This window comes from Triturus cristatus, chromosome 3_2 (genome assembly GCF_964204655.1).
Source record: "Triturus cristatus chromosome 3_2, aTriCri1.1, whole genome shotgun sequence".
In the NCBI taxonomy this organism is placed as follows: domain Eukaryota; kingdom Metazoa; phylum Chordata; class Amphibia; order Caudata; family Salamandridae; genus Triturus; species Triturus cristatus.
In genome coordinates, this window is record NC_140584.1 from 900,067,180 (window position 1) to 900,084,394 (window position 17,215).

Sequence of the window (17,215 nt, forward strand, 5' to 3'; positions counted from 1 at the left end):
ACCATCATCAACTGTTGTTGTAGCACCCCTGGGAGACAGCGCTCCTCTCCTTTCATGTACATTGTATGCCTGCCTTGTCTTTCCCTGTTAAATTCCTCTATACGTATTCCACCGCCCCCATATTTTGTTCCATTTTCGTGGGCAACCTCTAGCTGCGTAAGTTACCTTTTTGGCCTCTGAGCACCAGTCTAAATCTTCCTCCCAGTCCCGGGGGTCCGGCAGTCTGGATGCTCCCCACCCCTTATTCCTTTTCACCACTGTTGCCGCAATTTTCAGCCAAATCATTACGTACTTCGGCCACTTTATCTCGCCCGTTACACATAAAATTAACCATTGTGGTTCTGATGGGATCTCCTCCTCCTCCGAGACTTCCGCCATTATTCGTGTTACTTCCTTCCAGTAGTGGTGAATGTACCTGCATTCCCAAAGAATGTGAAAGAATGAGCGCAATTCCCCACACCCCCTTGCACAGTATTGAGATGTCCCCCGGCCCCACCGATGCAGGTGTGTCCTGCAAGCGTGAGACCTGTGGAGGATACGCAACTGAATAAGGCAGAACCTGACCCTCACCAGGCACTTCACGAGGACTCTGCACCTCCTCCTCCCAGTCTTCGTCCTCCAAGAGTCCCAGGTCTAGTTCCCATGCTCCTCTCAGAGGTACAACTGAGTTGGGTGAAATCTTCCCCCATTCTTTGTCCGATATGTTGTAGCCAAGTGTTTCTTCCCATTTGAGTTTCAAGGGAGCCAATGGAATTGAAATGATGGGGCAAAAGCACCATGCATGCACATCACTGCTTTACGATGTGTCCAGTGTGTCAGTAATACTGTGAGTCTCAGAGTGGGGTGGTCTAGCTCCTCTGTGTGACATTAGCTACGGAGCACACTACGCACCGGTTCGTAGATTAGGAACTACTTTTATGCGGTCCAAAATAATCAATTAATGTTCAGAATGCGAGTGCTTTACTGTCAGCATCTATATATCACCCAGTGTATCAATTCCCGTCTGTGCCCATGTCTGTGTAGTGTGGTGATCTGCAATGTCAGCTAAACCCGGTATCGCCAGCACCGGGAGATAGGGGGAATATGGGGGCACTGCCCCCAGTTTCTTAGTGTACTTGTCCCAGCAATTCTTTATGACCCTGACTGCCCGAGGGTAGGTGTGTCTTGGTTTAGTTCTCTCATAAAGCAATTTCAGGAGAGTCCCCCCTTGCAGTAAATATTCTAAGTACTGGTGTTTTGGGTCGGTCACTTCCGCTAACCATCACATCATCCATACTACCTGAGCCGCTATATAATAGACTCCTGGGGTCTTTACTCCCATGCCTCCCTTGGCCAATAGGCGCATAGCCATATTAATCGCTAAGCTTCTACCCTGTGTCCCCTCATATCAATTCTGAAAATAGGGAGCCGAACTCCCGAAGGAACGCTTTTGGTAAGTGGAGGGGTAGGGCTATAAATACAACAATCGTGGAAAAAACAATTTTGATAATAGCCACTCAACAAAGGGAAGTGAGCAGCAGGCAAAGCCAAAATGGCAGTGTGCCGCATATCCATGCAGCACATTTGTCAAGGTTACCACTTTTTAATTCCGATTCTGTATGTAAATCTGTATGCTTAGCTATTTGAAAGTGATGGGTTCCCAGTGTAGCGTGGGTTCCCAGTGTAGCGTGTCTCCAAGATAGGAGGGTCTATCCGTCGTAGATGGACATTTCAGTGGTAACATACAGGACTTTTCCCAGTTCATTTTGAGGCCTGATTTCTGTCAGAATTCTGTCAGTATAGTCACTGGGAGGGGCAATGATTATTCCAGGTCTTTTAGGAATATTAATGCATCATCTGCATACTATGCTGCTGTGTGATGTTTGTGCCTCCCCTTGAAATTCCCCACCTTGTGGCCCTATACTCGCATCAAACAGTCAAGCAGCCCTAGGGCAAAGACAAAATTGTGGATAAAGGCATTCTAGTCGGGAGACTTGCTGCAGGTGCCATCTGTGTGGAGCCTAGTTAGACATTTTGTGTAGAGTAAATGTATCCACTTCAAGAAGCCGTTGCTGATCCCCATCATTGATAACACAGAGAACCAGTATGGCCACAGCAGGGTATCGAAGACCATGGCAATTTCGAGGTATAGTACTGTCGGGGTTCCGGGTCTTGAGCCATTATTTGTTGTTTACAGCGGGTATTTAAATCTGTTTTACATTCTGGGACATCCAGATGTACTAACTGTGGTAAATAAGGTAAAAGCCTATTCGCAAGGATCCTCTCAGTATTTTGTATTCTGTGGCCTGTAACAAGAGCGGACTGTAGGCTTGGACGTCTAATGGCAACCCTTGTGGACTCCGGGAGAAGACCTACTCACAGTGCCTCTGTGTACATGTGGAGTAATCTAAGGGCCAGTTTGGAATGGTATGCTGTGTAGAACTCGAGAGGTAGGCGGTCATCCCTGAAGTCTTTCCTCCTGCTAGTTGGCGTATGGCCGTACTCACTTCCACCAACTCCATGTCCGCCTCCAAAGCCTTGGTCTGCGCTGTGGTAAGTCTCTGTATTTGGGCCCTCATTAGAAATTGCTAAATATGAGTACTTCATGGAGTCTCTGTGGTTGAGTAGAGAGATTTATAATATTCAGCAAGTATGCAATGAATGGCTCCCTGAGTCATGGCTATGTGGACTGTGTGCTGTCGGATGGCATCTATAGGTTTCAGCAGAGTCTCCAACTTCAGTAGCCAAGCCAATAGGCAGCCCAAGCGATCCCCTTCTCCATGTTGTCACGTGAGGTATTCTTTATAGTGCAGACAGCACACACGTTCTATTAGGGATTGGAGTGTTTTCGTCAACTCTATCAATCGTGGTCTATCTCGCGGGTTCTTCTACCACTGCCCTTTCTAGGTCCTCGCTTTGTTCTACATCTAGGAGTTCCCTCACAGGCGTTTGCCTTGACTCAGTTGGAGGTGTTAATGCATATCTCCTATATGACTACCTTGAAGGTATCCCATTCTATGGTAAACTGAGAAGCTGTGCCTTAATTTTCCCTGTCAACAAAATAAGGTACAGGAGGGTAAGTTTAAAGAGGTCCAGTGTACATACCCTGACAACTAGTAATACAAAAAAGGTACAAAGTTCCTCTAGTCGAAGAAAAACATAAGGGGGGGAGGGTTGTGTTGTCAGTAGAACTGTCATGTGTCACGGAGGGGGGGAAAACCCTTGTTGGAACTAGGGCTCTCACACACCCAGCAAGCTAGGTGTCATGCTTCATCATTTGAGCCTGCCCCTCATCAGGTCGGCGCTGCAATTCCTGACGGGCTCCCAATAACGGGGCTCTTTAGCGGGGATCTTTTGTTCCTGCCGAAGGGTGCTGTGGGGGTAAGGGGCCCTAGAGTGTGTAGATGTAGTGGAACTATTAAAATAGGTACTGTTGGTCCACGGATGAATATTTATTAGAGTGGTGAACAGCCTAATTAAAATAAATGGAAATTGAGGTGGGTATAGCCACTAGTGGTTATGTCGCTAGTTATGTATGCCCTACGCTCAAGAAGATCAACATGTTTCATGCTTAGATAGCCAATAAATGGTCACGGCAATTCCTCAGGATCAAAAATACGAACTATCTACAGCAAAGGTGTGTGGATTCTACATACCTAATAGGTGCTCAGAAGTAACCTAAGAAAATAGGAGAAAAAGACAACACATGACAATATAGCACATAATAAATTGCACTCACAAGATAAAGTCAGCTCAAATCATCAAGAAACTGGTGGTAACATACTCCCAAGTGGGTAGTCAATAGTCAATTGTGACGAGGCGAAAACAGTGACAGGACCATGGGTAGAAACAGGGGGGAAAAAAAGGTGAAAATCTCACCTATGCTACTGACAAGGCAATCTTGCAGCAGTGACCGGCGGGTAAAAGGACTCCAACGTGGGTCCTATGGTAAAAACCGGGAAGGGGGGAGATATTAAAGGACGTGAAACTCAAAACCCGTGCGCGAAGAAAAAGTGAGGTCATCCCATGACCCCAAGGGGGTGAGTAAAGTTCAGGAAGGTAAAGGCAGCCTAATACCTCGTAATGCACTCCCATGGGCGTTGTGGTGTGCAGCCATGGTGGCCATCATACCCAGGGGCTCAGGTGTGCCACCGCCCAGATGGTTAGAGGGAACATTTTCCATAAAATCATGGGATCCTCATAGACATAGCGGTGACCGCCGTAACCCCTGGCAGCGGATGGGTCAGTGCAAGGACGGTGGCGCCCATGGTGTCATAGAAGCTGGATTGGCGCCAAAAGACCCCTCCGTAGAAGGAGACTCACCTCGGAAGGTATCCGGATGTCAGGAAAGTAAAAAGCGTGCTCCACTCACCTGCGTCGGTTGACGCGTGTGCTCATAGACCTACCCCTACCGCCGGACCTGGGATGGGTAAAGGAGTCATCGGGTGCGGGCCAGATAAGGAACCCGGGAGCCGTGAGTGGCGTCTCGTGACCACGGGAGCCCATCCCCATTGGAGGAGGAGTTGTTGTCCGTGTGGCCATGTTGGAGCAGGCAGGAAATCCAACTGCCAGCATCCGGAACCAGCCTGTGACCGCGGGAACAGATCCCCATAGGTGGAGGCGTTTCGGTACGGGAGGCCATGATAGAGCAGGGAAATAAAGTGAAAATGAAGTAAGCAGCATCCGGGAAGTGGTAATTGATAGCCATCAACCCGGGTGAGATCGAGGTGGAGACTGGGGTAGAGGAAACAATCACGGCGGCCATGATGCAACGGGAAAATAGGATATACCTAGGGGGATGTCAACCGTAAATATAAATATGAAACCAATACGGTAATAATCCGCTTGGGGAAACAATGAAAAGATAAAAATTAAAAATAACAAATTAAAAATTAAAGCAGGAAGGTGCAAGTGAAAATACCTGTGCAGTACAGGCGGATAGAAACACCGAACGGATCTATACAAGATCTAGTCTACTACTAAGAGGTACAGCAAAGTCACGAGAACGTGCAGACGGGAGTGGTGAGGGGCAAAGGTCACAAGACCTAGCTGGACGATTGTGTGAGATGTCAATCACACAAAGTTACATAGAAGCCTCAAGCAGTATCAGGGAGGATCTCATCCAATGAGTGCAGACCATGGGATATCTTCATTCAAGCCAGTCAGATGTGAAGATAATCTGAGGACCCATCTTTGTTCTAGTTTGAACAATGCATTCTGAGAGATCTGTGGGTGCGCTTCTAAAACCACCCAGCTGATAGCATCGATATGATGTGAAGTGCGTGTAGAGTTTAGTTGTAACTCTCTGACAACGTATGCTGCTCTTGTCTTCCGTTATCCTAGTCTTAACCATGCGGGTAGTCATGCCTATGTAAACTAAATCGCAGGGACATTTGATCATATAGATGCAATTTTTAGTGTTGCAATTGGTATGTCTGGTCAGTGTCCAGTGGAAGTCATTCTTGAAAGTGATGTCCTTGCAGGTGATAGTCAATTTGCACACTACACAGGAACCACAAGGGAAGTGGCCTCTGACTGGGGGTAACTCCCACATTGTCCTTTGTGAACCAGTCGTATTCAATCTAGGTCTAGTGTGGACCAATAGGTCCTTGATATTCTGTGTGCGTTTATAGGCAAACCTAGGTTTGGGTATGTTGAGATTACCCGTGTCTAGAATACTACAGTTCCTCAGGATGATCTTTCTAATCCTAGTGGAATCAGATGTAAAGGAGGTGACACAGGTCAAGATGTCAGTTGCAGGTTTAGTGCGTGTTTCAAGGAGTGCCTCACGTGGGTTATTCTTAGCCCTTTTCATAGAGTTGTGGACATATCTAGTGGGATAGCCCCTGGCCGTCAGGTTAGTTGATAACACCCTAGTCTCTGTGTTGTAGTCAGATACCCTAGTGTAATTACGTCTAATGCGTAAGAATTGCCCAAAGGGCAAATTATCCCTCAGTGTTTTGGGATGGTGGCTGTCATAACGCAGTAGACTATTGCGGTCAGTGGGTTTTTTGTACAGTGTGGTGGTGAGGGTGCCATCGAATAGTGTGATGTTCAGGTCCAAAAAAGGTATTGAGTGTTCTGATATTGTGTGGGAGAATCTGAGGAACTCATTTTGCTCATTAATCCATTGTATAAAACCTACACAATCAGTGTGTGTACCGTGCCAAAAGACGAGTATATCGTCAATAAATCGTTTCCAAAGTGTGATGTTATCATGGAACGGATTCGAAGTATTCAAAATCACGTTTTTTTCAAAATCTGCCATGTATAGACACGCTACACTGGGAGCAAAGGTACTACCCATAGATGTACCTTGGCTTTGATGGTATAGTTGTCTGTTGAATTCAAAAAAATTCTCAGTTAAAGCCAAGGTAGCACAATCAACAATGAATGTGACTGGTGTGGGTGATGACCAATCGAGTGCCCGTAGTGTTGACTCAATAACTGCCAATGTGGCCCTCTGGGGAATGTTCGTATAGAGGGCCTCCACGTCCAAGGTGACAAGATAGTCAATAACACCAGTGTCTGGAAAGTCATCAATGATTTTGAGGACGTCGGTGGTGTCTTTGATAAATGAAGGTGTGTCTCGTACCAAAGGTTGTAAAAAGTGATCGCAGAACTTAGACAACGGTTCGAGAAGCGAGCCAATGCCAGACACGATCGGTCGTCCTGGGACCGGGGTCGTCCCCTTGTGGATCTTAGGAAGGGTGTAAAAGAAGGGGACCCTGGGTTCACGAGTCACAAGAAACTCCGCCTCTTTATGGGTGATCCAACTATTGGATTCAGCTTCATGAACCAAGGTGGAAATGGTAGTCTTGAGGCGAGGGGTAGGATCAGACGCTATGGGGGTGTAATATCTCTCATTAGTGAGTTGGCGTCTGCATTCAGTCTCATAATCAGTGGTGGACTGGATCACAATAGCCCCACCTTTGTCTGCCTGTTTGATAGTGATAGAAGTGTCCTCAGAGAGGTTCTTCAATAGCAGGGTTTCATGTCTTGTCAAGTTGTGGAAAGGTGCCTCCCTATAAGGTAAGTTCAGCTCTTTCATGACTGCTTTTTCAAAAGTGAGGACCTCCACAGGAACCATGTTATTCTGTGGAGTGAATGTCGAGGGGTTTCTCAATCCTGAGTCGCTTTCTTCATTCTGAGGTTGGTCCTGGAAAAAGGATTTAAGACGTATCTTGCGAAACAGGTTGTGAATTTCACAATGATCCCTGAACCTGTCAACCCTCGGGGTGGGGACAAAGCCTAGTCCTTTTTGTAGCAGTGATTTTTCAGGGGCTGTGAGGATCCTGTGTGAGAGATTCACTACTAGTTCCTCTTGTCCTTCGTTCTGCTCCTGGTGTCCATGCCACTGGTCGGTGGTTCTTGCCAATGGACCTGTTTTTGTGTGCCTCTTCTGTTGCGCCCTCTTCCTCTGCCCCAGCCTCTGCCTAAAAAAGGTTGGTTATTACCATTGAAGAACTGAGGGGGGCAATGTTGATATTGGGGAAATTGCCAGAATGGTAGTGGTGGTGGTGGACCTTGGAACATGGGGGGGCCATGGAAGGGGGGACCATTGTAGAACCTGTTGGTCCGTTGATTCTTCCTAGAGTTGTTAGCGCTGGAGTTACTATCGCTAGAGTCTCTCCTATCTGAGGTGTCATCGGAGGAGTAGCTTGTTTTGTCAGAGGTGTAGTCGGCTTTAAGGTATGGGTAAACCCTTTCCTTGTCAAATTTCTGTATGTCTTTCTGCAATTTAGTTATTTTTTGTTTCATTAAATAGTCTTTGTTATCGGCAATTTCAGCATTGATCTCGGCCAGTTTGGTTTTGTACGCCATGATCTGTATGGCTGTTTTGAGTGCCCCTTCAGAAATTTGGATTCTCACGAGGATGGCATCGGCCAATCTTCTCGCGGTGTTGATAATCAAGACTAGCCAGTCCCTAGTGCATTTCCACGCAACTAGGGACCATTCCTTCTTAAAGGTGGCATCCTCTAGAAATAATATAGGAAAGTTGTTGACAATTAGACCTGCGGGTGCTATGTTAGCCCGCAGGTATTCTGTCATGAGTGCCCCATGTAAAGTTATCTTAAGCCATTCCCTCTTCAAGTGTGTTAAGGCCGTCCAGTCATCAGACTGTGAACCCGTTGCCGCATTACCATCAGCCCCTAGTAAAGAAGGCGTCCTGTCTAAAATATCCATTACTGCATCGTCGCCAAAACTCAAACCCTGATGGGAGTCCATCCTGGGTCAGTGTTGTATTGAGAGTAATTCAGAGTAATAGAGGGGAGAGAAGAACCTTGATCAGGTGTGGGCCAGCGAAGATAATAAGTTATTATAATCAGCTGGTAACCTCAGAATCCCACGGGTATACGCCCGTGCAAATATGTCAACAAAATAAGGGACAGGAGGGTAAGTTTAAAGAGGTCCAGTGTACATACCCTGACAACTAGTAATACAAAAAAGGTACAAAGTTCCTCTAGTCGAAGAAAAACATAAGGGGGGGAGGGTTGTGTAATTTTCCCTAAAATAATTATAGATTGCCTCTCCAATTTTTTCTCGGAATGAGGGGGGGTCCAGCAAAGCACTCGTCTGTAAACACCATGTAGGTATGACTGTCGGGGCACTTCCCAACAGTAAAGGGGGTTATGATCCGAGTCAGTGCAACATGAATACTTACAATTTTACACACATGGTATCAACACCATAGAGCGCATTATTCTATCCAGACATGTATAGAGGCCATGTACATTCGAGTAGTAGGAGTATTCATGAGTTGTGGGGTGAAGTTCATGCCAGAGATTTCACCGACCCCATCTCCTGGTCCACCGTTCAAAGTCACAGGCCAAAGGCACGGCCAAGGTGGATAGCAGGGGTGGTAAGGAGCAGTCCATGGCACATTCCAAGACCAGATTATAGTCACCTCCCCACACACTGTGCATTTCAGTGGTTTAGGTAAGTTATAGGTAAATGGCGACTAGGAATTGTAGTTGGCCAGTGTTAGGCACATATATACTAGCTATTGAGAGGTCAGTCTTATCCAGCGCCCCTCCAATATCGTATATCTGCCCTCTTCATCTATCTCAGTCTGTTGTGTAAGTAGCGCCACCCATACCAGTGTACCTCTTGCATAGGCTGGATACATAGCCCCATAAATTCTACCTATCCAGTTTTTTTCCAGTCTGCGTAGCTCGACACCTGTCGTGTGTGTTTTTCTTCAATGGGGTTATATGTATGTGTCGGCGTTTGAGGACACTGTGTGCCATGTGGCGTTTGGCAGGGGAGCAACCCCTCTCGCACTACATTTGATAAAGTTGTATTTACATGGCACAATTAATTGTCGATGTGGTGGGAGGTTAGTATCTTGTGAACACCTCATATTCACGGGAATGGGGGAATGACTGCTGTGGGGAATATTTTGTGTGAAAGTGTACATCATTTAATCATGTGAGTGTGTGTTCCCGTATCCTTGTCCAAGCCCCACAAGCTTCAACCAGTAAACAGCTAATAAAACAGAACTGAAACATGATTAACAACAAATGAACTATAACTTGCATGCTCTTGCCTGCTGTCATCTCGTTGGGAGGTCGTGTACACCCAAGTGCCATAATAAAGTCAGCATATGTCCAGTTGGACTGGCCGTGCAGTGAAGACAAGCATTTGTCCAGGTTAAATTAAATCATCAGCTGTCCAAGGAGTGACCGGGGGCCACTGCCAGTGATTTCTGGTCATCTGTGAGCGAAGCCTCCTTGTCTCCTTTCACCTCACCAGATGTTGATGGAATGTTCTTCCTCCCTCATTGTGCGAATGTCCTCGATGAAGGATTCTTGTTCCGCCTCTGCGAGTTCTTTTGTCGGGTCCCTCTTAGGCATCCACCGCTTGCTTTGTAAGTAGGCATCCCCTTTTTAGTCTCTGGGCATGAGAGCGAAGCTGCAAGATGTCTTGGCCCTCAGCCTCCAGCCAGGTCCACACCTCTGCTGGTGTGGAAAAGAAATGCCTCTTGTTGTTAGATGTGAGCCTCGATTTAGCAGGGTACAATAGGCCATACAATATGATCAGTGCTCTCAGTGCCTGTTTGGCTGTCTGAAAGCTTAGTCCTGACCTCAGCACTGTGGTTGTGTAATCCGGAAAAATGTGAATTTTATGACTGTTCATGTCCCATGGGCTCGCCCCCCCTTGTAGGATATCGCCCCAGTCTCTATAGTTCAACAACCTCACTTTCATTGGTCTTGGTGGGGCACCTGGCGGGGATTTTGTATATTTAATCCTTCTGCACACGTATAATTGTTTTCCATACCATTGTTTTGATTGAGCACATTGACCAGCAGCACTTATGTGTAGGTCCTGAACAAAGCCGCTACACCTCTGGTTGAAGATTAATAGTCTGAAACATGTCAATCACGCACTAACACTAACTGCGGGTATATTTGTTTCCCGCTATTGCCCTGTTTTTTAATCCTGGCCTAGGGGCGCATGAATAATGGGAAACCGCATACCCGGTAGCTAGTTTTAATTGTCACCTTAATTTGCTCTGCTGTCCTCCCCACCTTGAGCTCATCAGTGTGGTATTTAGTATACCGCTCCTCAACAATAAAACATCCCTGAGCTCCTCCGTCTCAGTGAGGGGAGTTGTAGCCCGTATAGATTCCCAACGATGAAGCATGCCACCTATGGTGGGTAAGGGAATTCGTCCTTTTAAAGGGATACCCCACCGTAGCCAGGTCCTCCTTTGTAACAGTCATTTTCATAGACCCAAGGGATTTTTGATTGTGGTAGACGTTCATCATCTCTTCCCAATGCTGGGGGCAGAATCAGGCCTAGTAGGCCACTGGTGGAATAACTCCGCACATGAGTTGCTGCGACCTAGTCTCGCCTCACCCTTGGCCCCCTTTGTTATTCAGTAGCAGTTTCATATGCACAGTCACTGATGGCTTTCCTGGGCGACTAAGTTTAGCAGGATAACTGTGGTGGTTCAGGGACCTCTTTCTTATGCACCCACCATCTTGCTTGGCGAAACCACACTCCCCTTTCAAAATGTAGTTTTATTCTTAAAAGACAAAGCAAAATACCAGCCTCTAGCATATCACTTTGTCTTTATGTTCCTAATGCCTGCTCTCTTTTTGTCAGCTTATATCAGTGCTTCAGTTGAGGCCACCAGTTGCTCATATATTATTTCATTTGCATTTAGTGCATTATTTCAATAATCAAGATTTGAATGCCAACTTAATATTAGCATCCATTTAAGCCTCAAATTCCTTAACTTTTACAGAGTGTTTTAAAATATTCAGTTGTGCATATATATAATATATGGTTCGGCTCAGATTTCACTCGTACAAAACCATAGCAATTCAACAATTATAGTTACCTGAGCTAACTATAACTTACTCCCTGCACTGCTGATGACCTCACATATTACATCACATGACATGTTCAGTGACATCATCAAGTGAGTGTAAGTGTTTTCTAATAATTTATGAGTGTTAAACGTATATACTAAGATACTACAAAAGTTGAATTATTATTCTAATTGTACTACGGAGTGATACTACTTTTAACATATAATATGTGATTGTCTGTATGTATCCGTGTGTCAGTGGGTGTTTGAGTGGCGTTTTGGGTGTGTGAATGGCTGTATGGGTCTTTATGTGGGTGTAGGAGTAGCTATGTGAGTGAGTGGCTGTATTCGTGAGCGAGTGGGTGTTATAGTGGCGGTATGGTCGAGTGGGTGGGTGTCTGAATGGCTGTTTGAGTGATTGACTGGGTGTGTATGTGTGCTGTATGGGTGAGTGAGTGACTCATTGAGTGAGAGTTTGGTTAAGTGTGTTGGTGTGTAAGTTGCTGTATTAGAGAGTATGTGTTTGAGTGAATGGTTGTATGGGTGAGTGAGTGGATGTGTGAGTACTTGTGTGGATGTGTTAATGGGTATGTAAGTGGTTGGGTGTGTGATTTAATGAGTGTGATTGGCTGTATGGGTGAGTGAGTGGTTGTTTGAGAGGCTGTGTGAGTGAATGTGTGAGTGGCTCTAGATGAGTAAGTGGATGAATGAGCACTTTTGTGGGTCTATGAATGGGTATGTGACTGGTTGGTTGGGTGTCTGAGAGGGCGTACGAGAGGTTGTATGGGGTGAGTGGGTGTGCCGTTTTGTCAAAAAAAAAACATATTTTGACTGATTTCTCGGTTCCCTCCATGCAATCCTCAAACTCTGGGAATCTACAACATGTAGGGAAAATTTGGCCTGCATACCTTTTGTGAACATTGAGTTATGAAGGCCTTAACTCAAAGTGCCCCAAACATAAAAAAAAAAGTCTCACCGTGGGGATAAAAAAGTCTCAGTAGTTAAAGGGTTCAGTTCACGACAGCAATGCAAACTTCTTCTTCTTTTACTCCTTTCCCAAAGACTCTTATTTGATGGTACAGTTTTTCTATTGATATTGAAGGCCTCAAGATAGGATGTGATGGCTGTTGCTGTGGTTAGATTCTTCTTGTTGAACTAGATAGTGATGTCTCCTAGAATGTATAGGTTGGGGAGGTTCAAAAGAGTCTTGGTCACTGAACTTAATATGACATCCTTAAAGTTTCCATCTCTCAGCTACAGTTGGAAATAAATAGCTTACTGAAGTGTGAAGCTGAAGTCTATTTAATACCTAAAAAGTCATTTTTTCCAACTTCTGTCCTTTTTTATATTTCTCTTTTTAGGAACTGCCCAACTCTGTTTTCCTTGTGATGGAGGTATGCAAATTTACACATTTACAATAAATGTTTCTATATGAAATGAATCTGTTTGCCTATGAAGTTGCTTGACAATGTTTTCTGGGTTTCATTATGAATTCTATTTTGTATTTTCCGCACTGAATAAGAGGGTTTGCTAGTAATTTGTGTTCCCTAAAGCAGTCACAAAATGTTGCCACATGAAATGCTAATAATGAAGCATTCTCTAGAGGAACGATAGCCCTTGGTGCTTTATTTACCCACCTATCATGCACCTATCTTTGTAAAAAGGTGATGATGTCTTGCAGTTGTCGCCCTGCAATTCAAATCACCTGTTTAAAAGCGGATGGGGTTAACTTAAAGGTCGGAGTTGAGGGAAACTCTTCCAAGTGATTGTCTCTGCCCTCTCTGTAGGTATAAAAAGTAAGCGATGGTTCCCACCAAATATCTGGCTCTGCCATTAATGTAACAAATACTATTGAAATGTTTTGTTTAAAATAATGAGTGCATATTCGAGGAATAATTATTGTAATTTACTGATTAACTATTTTTATGCATTTCCATCTTTGCTTCTGGTGCATGTTTTATCTTTGAAGCGTTTTTTGCAGTCGGGCTGGCATGACTTGGGGGTGGGGAGGCGCGCGGGGAGGAGGTCACGCGGGCAGGGGGGGTGGAGAGTTTAATTTAAAAATAAAACTTCACTTACCTTCGCCGGCCCAGTCCCTCATCGTCTCTGCTCCTCGCAGGCAGCCTCCCTCCCCTAAGCCAATCACAACGCTGCAATGGCAGCGTTTTGATTGGTTGGGGCGCCGACCACACAGGCATCTATGGGGAGGCCATTTTCTCCGTGTCGGCAGCCTACATGGAGAAAAGGGAGAGTTCGTATTATTGTTTTGGTCGGCCCTGGGGCCGACCAAACAATCAGTGCCCTCAGATTGGGCAAGCCACTCCTCCCCTGCCCTAGAGCAGGACCGCCCACCCCCAACCAAACCCTTCTGCTTCTCGCACTGCGAGAAAGCCGTGGGGCGACGCTTCTCTGCCCACATGGAGGAGCCGCCCCTGGTTTGTTGGCTTAGTTTATTCTTTAGTTCTCGGAGCTGTAGTCACACCGCTGGCACAATTTTCTCTCTGAATTTTTGTGCTTGTATACTGCCAGTGAGTAAATGTATTTGTACTTGTATAGCACACTTCTACCCAGGGGTCTCGTAGCGCTGTATTCATACCGCTGTGGAACCCTTCCTGGTTTTCCTGTGAGATGTCCACTCCTGGGCACCCCCAAGGTGAAGCCAGGCATCCTAGCGCTGTGGGGCCGTTGTGGAGATTAAGCAAGCTATTGCCCAGAGTTGCACAGTGAGACCCATGATTAGAATAGGCACGAGGCGAGAATTATCAGGTCCGGGGAAATTGAATCCAAGAGCCGCGAGGCGGGAATTGAACCCTGGTCCCGGGCCAGACCTCTGCATCAGGGTCTGCCGCTCTAACCATTGAGCCACACTTCTCCAGAAGATCCTCCTTGCAGAGTGCTCAATGTTCCAAAAACATTAATAGAATGGGTGCAATTTACCAGGAAATCCAGGATGGGGCTACTAATTGAGATATGAGAACAGCTCACTTCAAGAGATGCTCCTAAATGTGCATGATTTAGCTGGAGCTATTTAAATGAACTGTACTCCGAGGCTCTGGGTAATGGCACACTCTGGATCATGCATGAATTGTTGTAAATGGCCTAGTTACTTATAGGTTCTCTAATTCGCTTCAATATCTGCCCTTTGTTAATAACTGTGATTTGAGTTTTAAATATATCTTTATTTGATGATCATCTGGGACAGCAGAATTTGACAAAAGTGGTTTCTTCTGCTAAGCAATGATGTGATAAAGTCCAGTATTGGAGATAGATGAAGGTGTGTGAGGCATTACAAGGCCACAGCACATACTTGATGTGCCATATAGGGCAACGCTGGAAATGCAGTGTCAACACAGTCCCCTTTGCAGCAGTGTCTCACAAACGAGTACAGTGAAAACCACCAAACCGAAAATCTCCAAATGCCTTTATTATGACTTAACTGGTCAGTTCCTGGTTTTAGTTGGTTGCCAGTTATATCACACCAGATTAGACTATATGAGAATTAGGGGAAGCAGCTGCTCTCCTTATTTACTGAGTTGTTTTATTTTAGTCCTGGTGTACGGCTATAAACAGGCATACTTTTAAACGTGGAAACAATGGACACCGTTTCCTTAAGGCGAAGTAAGTCAGTCTTAATAGAAAGCCACTAGAAAGGAGCACGTATTACAGCTGAGAGCTGCAAAAATGATCTGTCTGTCTGTCTCTGTCTGTCTATCTGTCTGTCTATCTGTCTATCTGTCTACTAATACTTGCACTGCTCCAGTTTCAGAAAGATGGATTTGTATTTTGCTCTACTTTTTTAGAACAATTTGGCCCAAGATGTTCACCGCCTCATTATAAGGAGCATTTCCAGCTAGACGTCTGCTCCACCACAGACCCCTGCATCTTGGCACCAAATTGTTTTGTCCTTTGCAGCAAAATGCAGAATCCCTCAATTTTGCGAAATATGTCAACATTGGTGGTTTTTAAATTAATATTTTGCAGTAAAACTCGTAAAATAAAAATGTAGACTTTCACTCAGAAAATATGAATTACCAGAGTTTATAAAACTCCTGGTAATCTGTTCAGCGTTCTGGACAGACTTTTGCATATTTTCTTAAAAAAGTAACAATGCTGTAAAAAAAAAGCAAAAGAGCGAAATTCTAAAAAAAAATTCTGTTGGTGTGTGTTCGTTGTTCGAGAATCAATAAGGAAAACATCCGTCAGCAGAAGATGAGAAAGGGGGAAGTTTTCATAACATTGAGACACCTGGGGACCCCCTCCGTTCTAAAAAAACATCCCACCGACACAAAGATAATGAGGATGTAAAAGTGATGGATGGAATACTTGAGTTAATCTCGGCTATTGGTAGTTTGTCGATACCACACTGCAGTCCCTAACTTTTATTTGTATTTCTCACTGCCTCCTCACATTAGACCCAGCCATATGAAAACCAGCCTTGGTCTGTTACAATATAAACAGTCCAGTCCGAACTGCCCATCCTCTCTGAACTAGAATACAAGCAATCCACGACCGGTTTAAGCCTATTTGGACCTCTTCACTTTGGGCCGCCTTGGTTCCAGGGAGCACTAGACCACTTCTGTGCATACCTGTCACACTTGGGGCGTTAGAATGAAGAATAGAAACATGGGATAAATGGAATGCTTAAATTAATCTTTGCCATTAGTAATTACTCAGGCCAAATAACACTCTACTTTTTTTTTTATTCACCACACCACCTCAGATTGAGCCATATGCAAATCAACATTGTTCATACTCTAATAGGAAATGTCCAACCCGCAGTGCCAAGCCAGGTACTCTGAACCGGAACACAAGCATCCCAAGACCTGTTTCAGCCTATTTGGGCCTCTACAGTCAGATGTAGCTTGGTTCCACTGGTTCAGTGGCTTGTTTCTCTTGGATCACGACCAAGACTGATTTGCATTAGGTAGGTCTCTGTCTGGAGTGGCACATTGGATGACAAACGATGCCCTGGAACGCCGCAGCAAGCAATTGTCAGCAGCTGAGATTAAACTAAGCATCCCTTATATCACCTTGTTGTTTTGTCTTAGGTAATCAGAGCAGATAGCACTCCTGTTGTGTCCTGTTATGTTGTGACATTGGCTACAAACCTCGCCCTGTTGTAGATAACCTCCCCTAGGTGACTATGGTGTTCAGCGTCATCAGTTTCTCCTCTTTGCTACTCTCTTTTAAGTCGGCAAAAGCAAAGAATGATAGAGAGGGGCATGCATATATAGTGAGTAGGTGAGGGGCACTGGGGCACAATGTATAAAATAAAATGAATCTGTTGATGCTTCTGTCCCTTTCCTTATTTTCGCTCCTCCCGCCTTCCCTTTCTGCTATATTCAGAATCTCTATTTCCTACCTTCGTGGCAGCGGAGCAGCCGAAATGACAAGCACGTCAGTAGGTCTAACGTGTGATGCAGGGCCATATACTATAGCCCAATCAGGTGTGCTGCGTCCTTACGTGCCAATGCAGGGAAATCCACATTACCCTCGGGTACTTCTGAGGACCTGCAGAAAAGCTTCGCTTTTTCCCACAGGGAGGTAAAGGAAAGTGATCATGGCTATGGCTCAACAACTGTACAAAATGACTTTAAGGGGCTACTGCCACTTAAAATGTTAAATTCTAATCTTCTGTATTCATATCTCTGTAATCATTACTATTTATTTTAATAAACTTTTTCGAAACAAACAGCAAGTCCCCTTCATCTGTGTCCTGTACTATATCGGCCTGGTCCCATCCTTCTACCTTGCTTTAGCATTGTGACCATTCCGTACGAGTCATATTTCTCATACAGTTTGTTATTTGGGTCCAGACTCCCAAACCACGGACCTGCCACTGGACCGGTCCTAGCAAAGTAGCACATAATTCTTCCGCCTGTTTCTGCAGTCAGTGGGTGATGTCGCGATGGTGCT

At 45.2% G+C, this 17,215-nt stretch overlaps 1 protein-coding gene across 1 annotated transcript in view; it reads left to right on the forward strand.

The window, feature by feature from the left end:
* ULK2 (unc-51 like autophagy activating kinase 2) overlaps positions 1-17,215 on the forward strand; it is a 604,281-nt gene that overhangs the window by 177,972 nt on the left and 409,094 nt on the right. Inside the window, exon 4 of the mRNA XM_085649334.1 lies at positions 12,661-12,693. Within this exon, the coding sequence (XP_085505460.1) occupies positions 12,661-12,693 (33 nt within the window). The remainder of the gene's footprint in view (positions 1-12,660; positions 12,694-17,215) is intronic.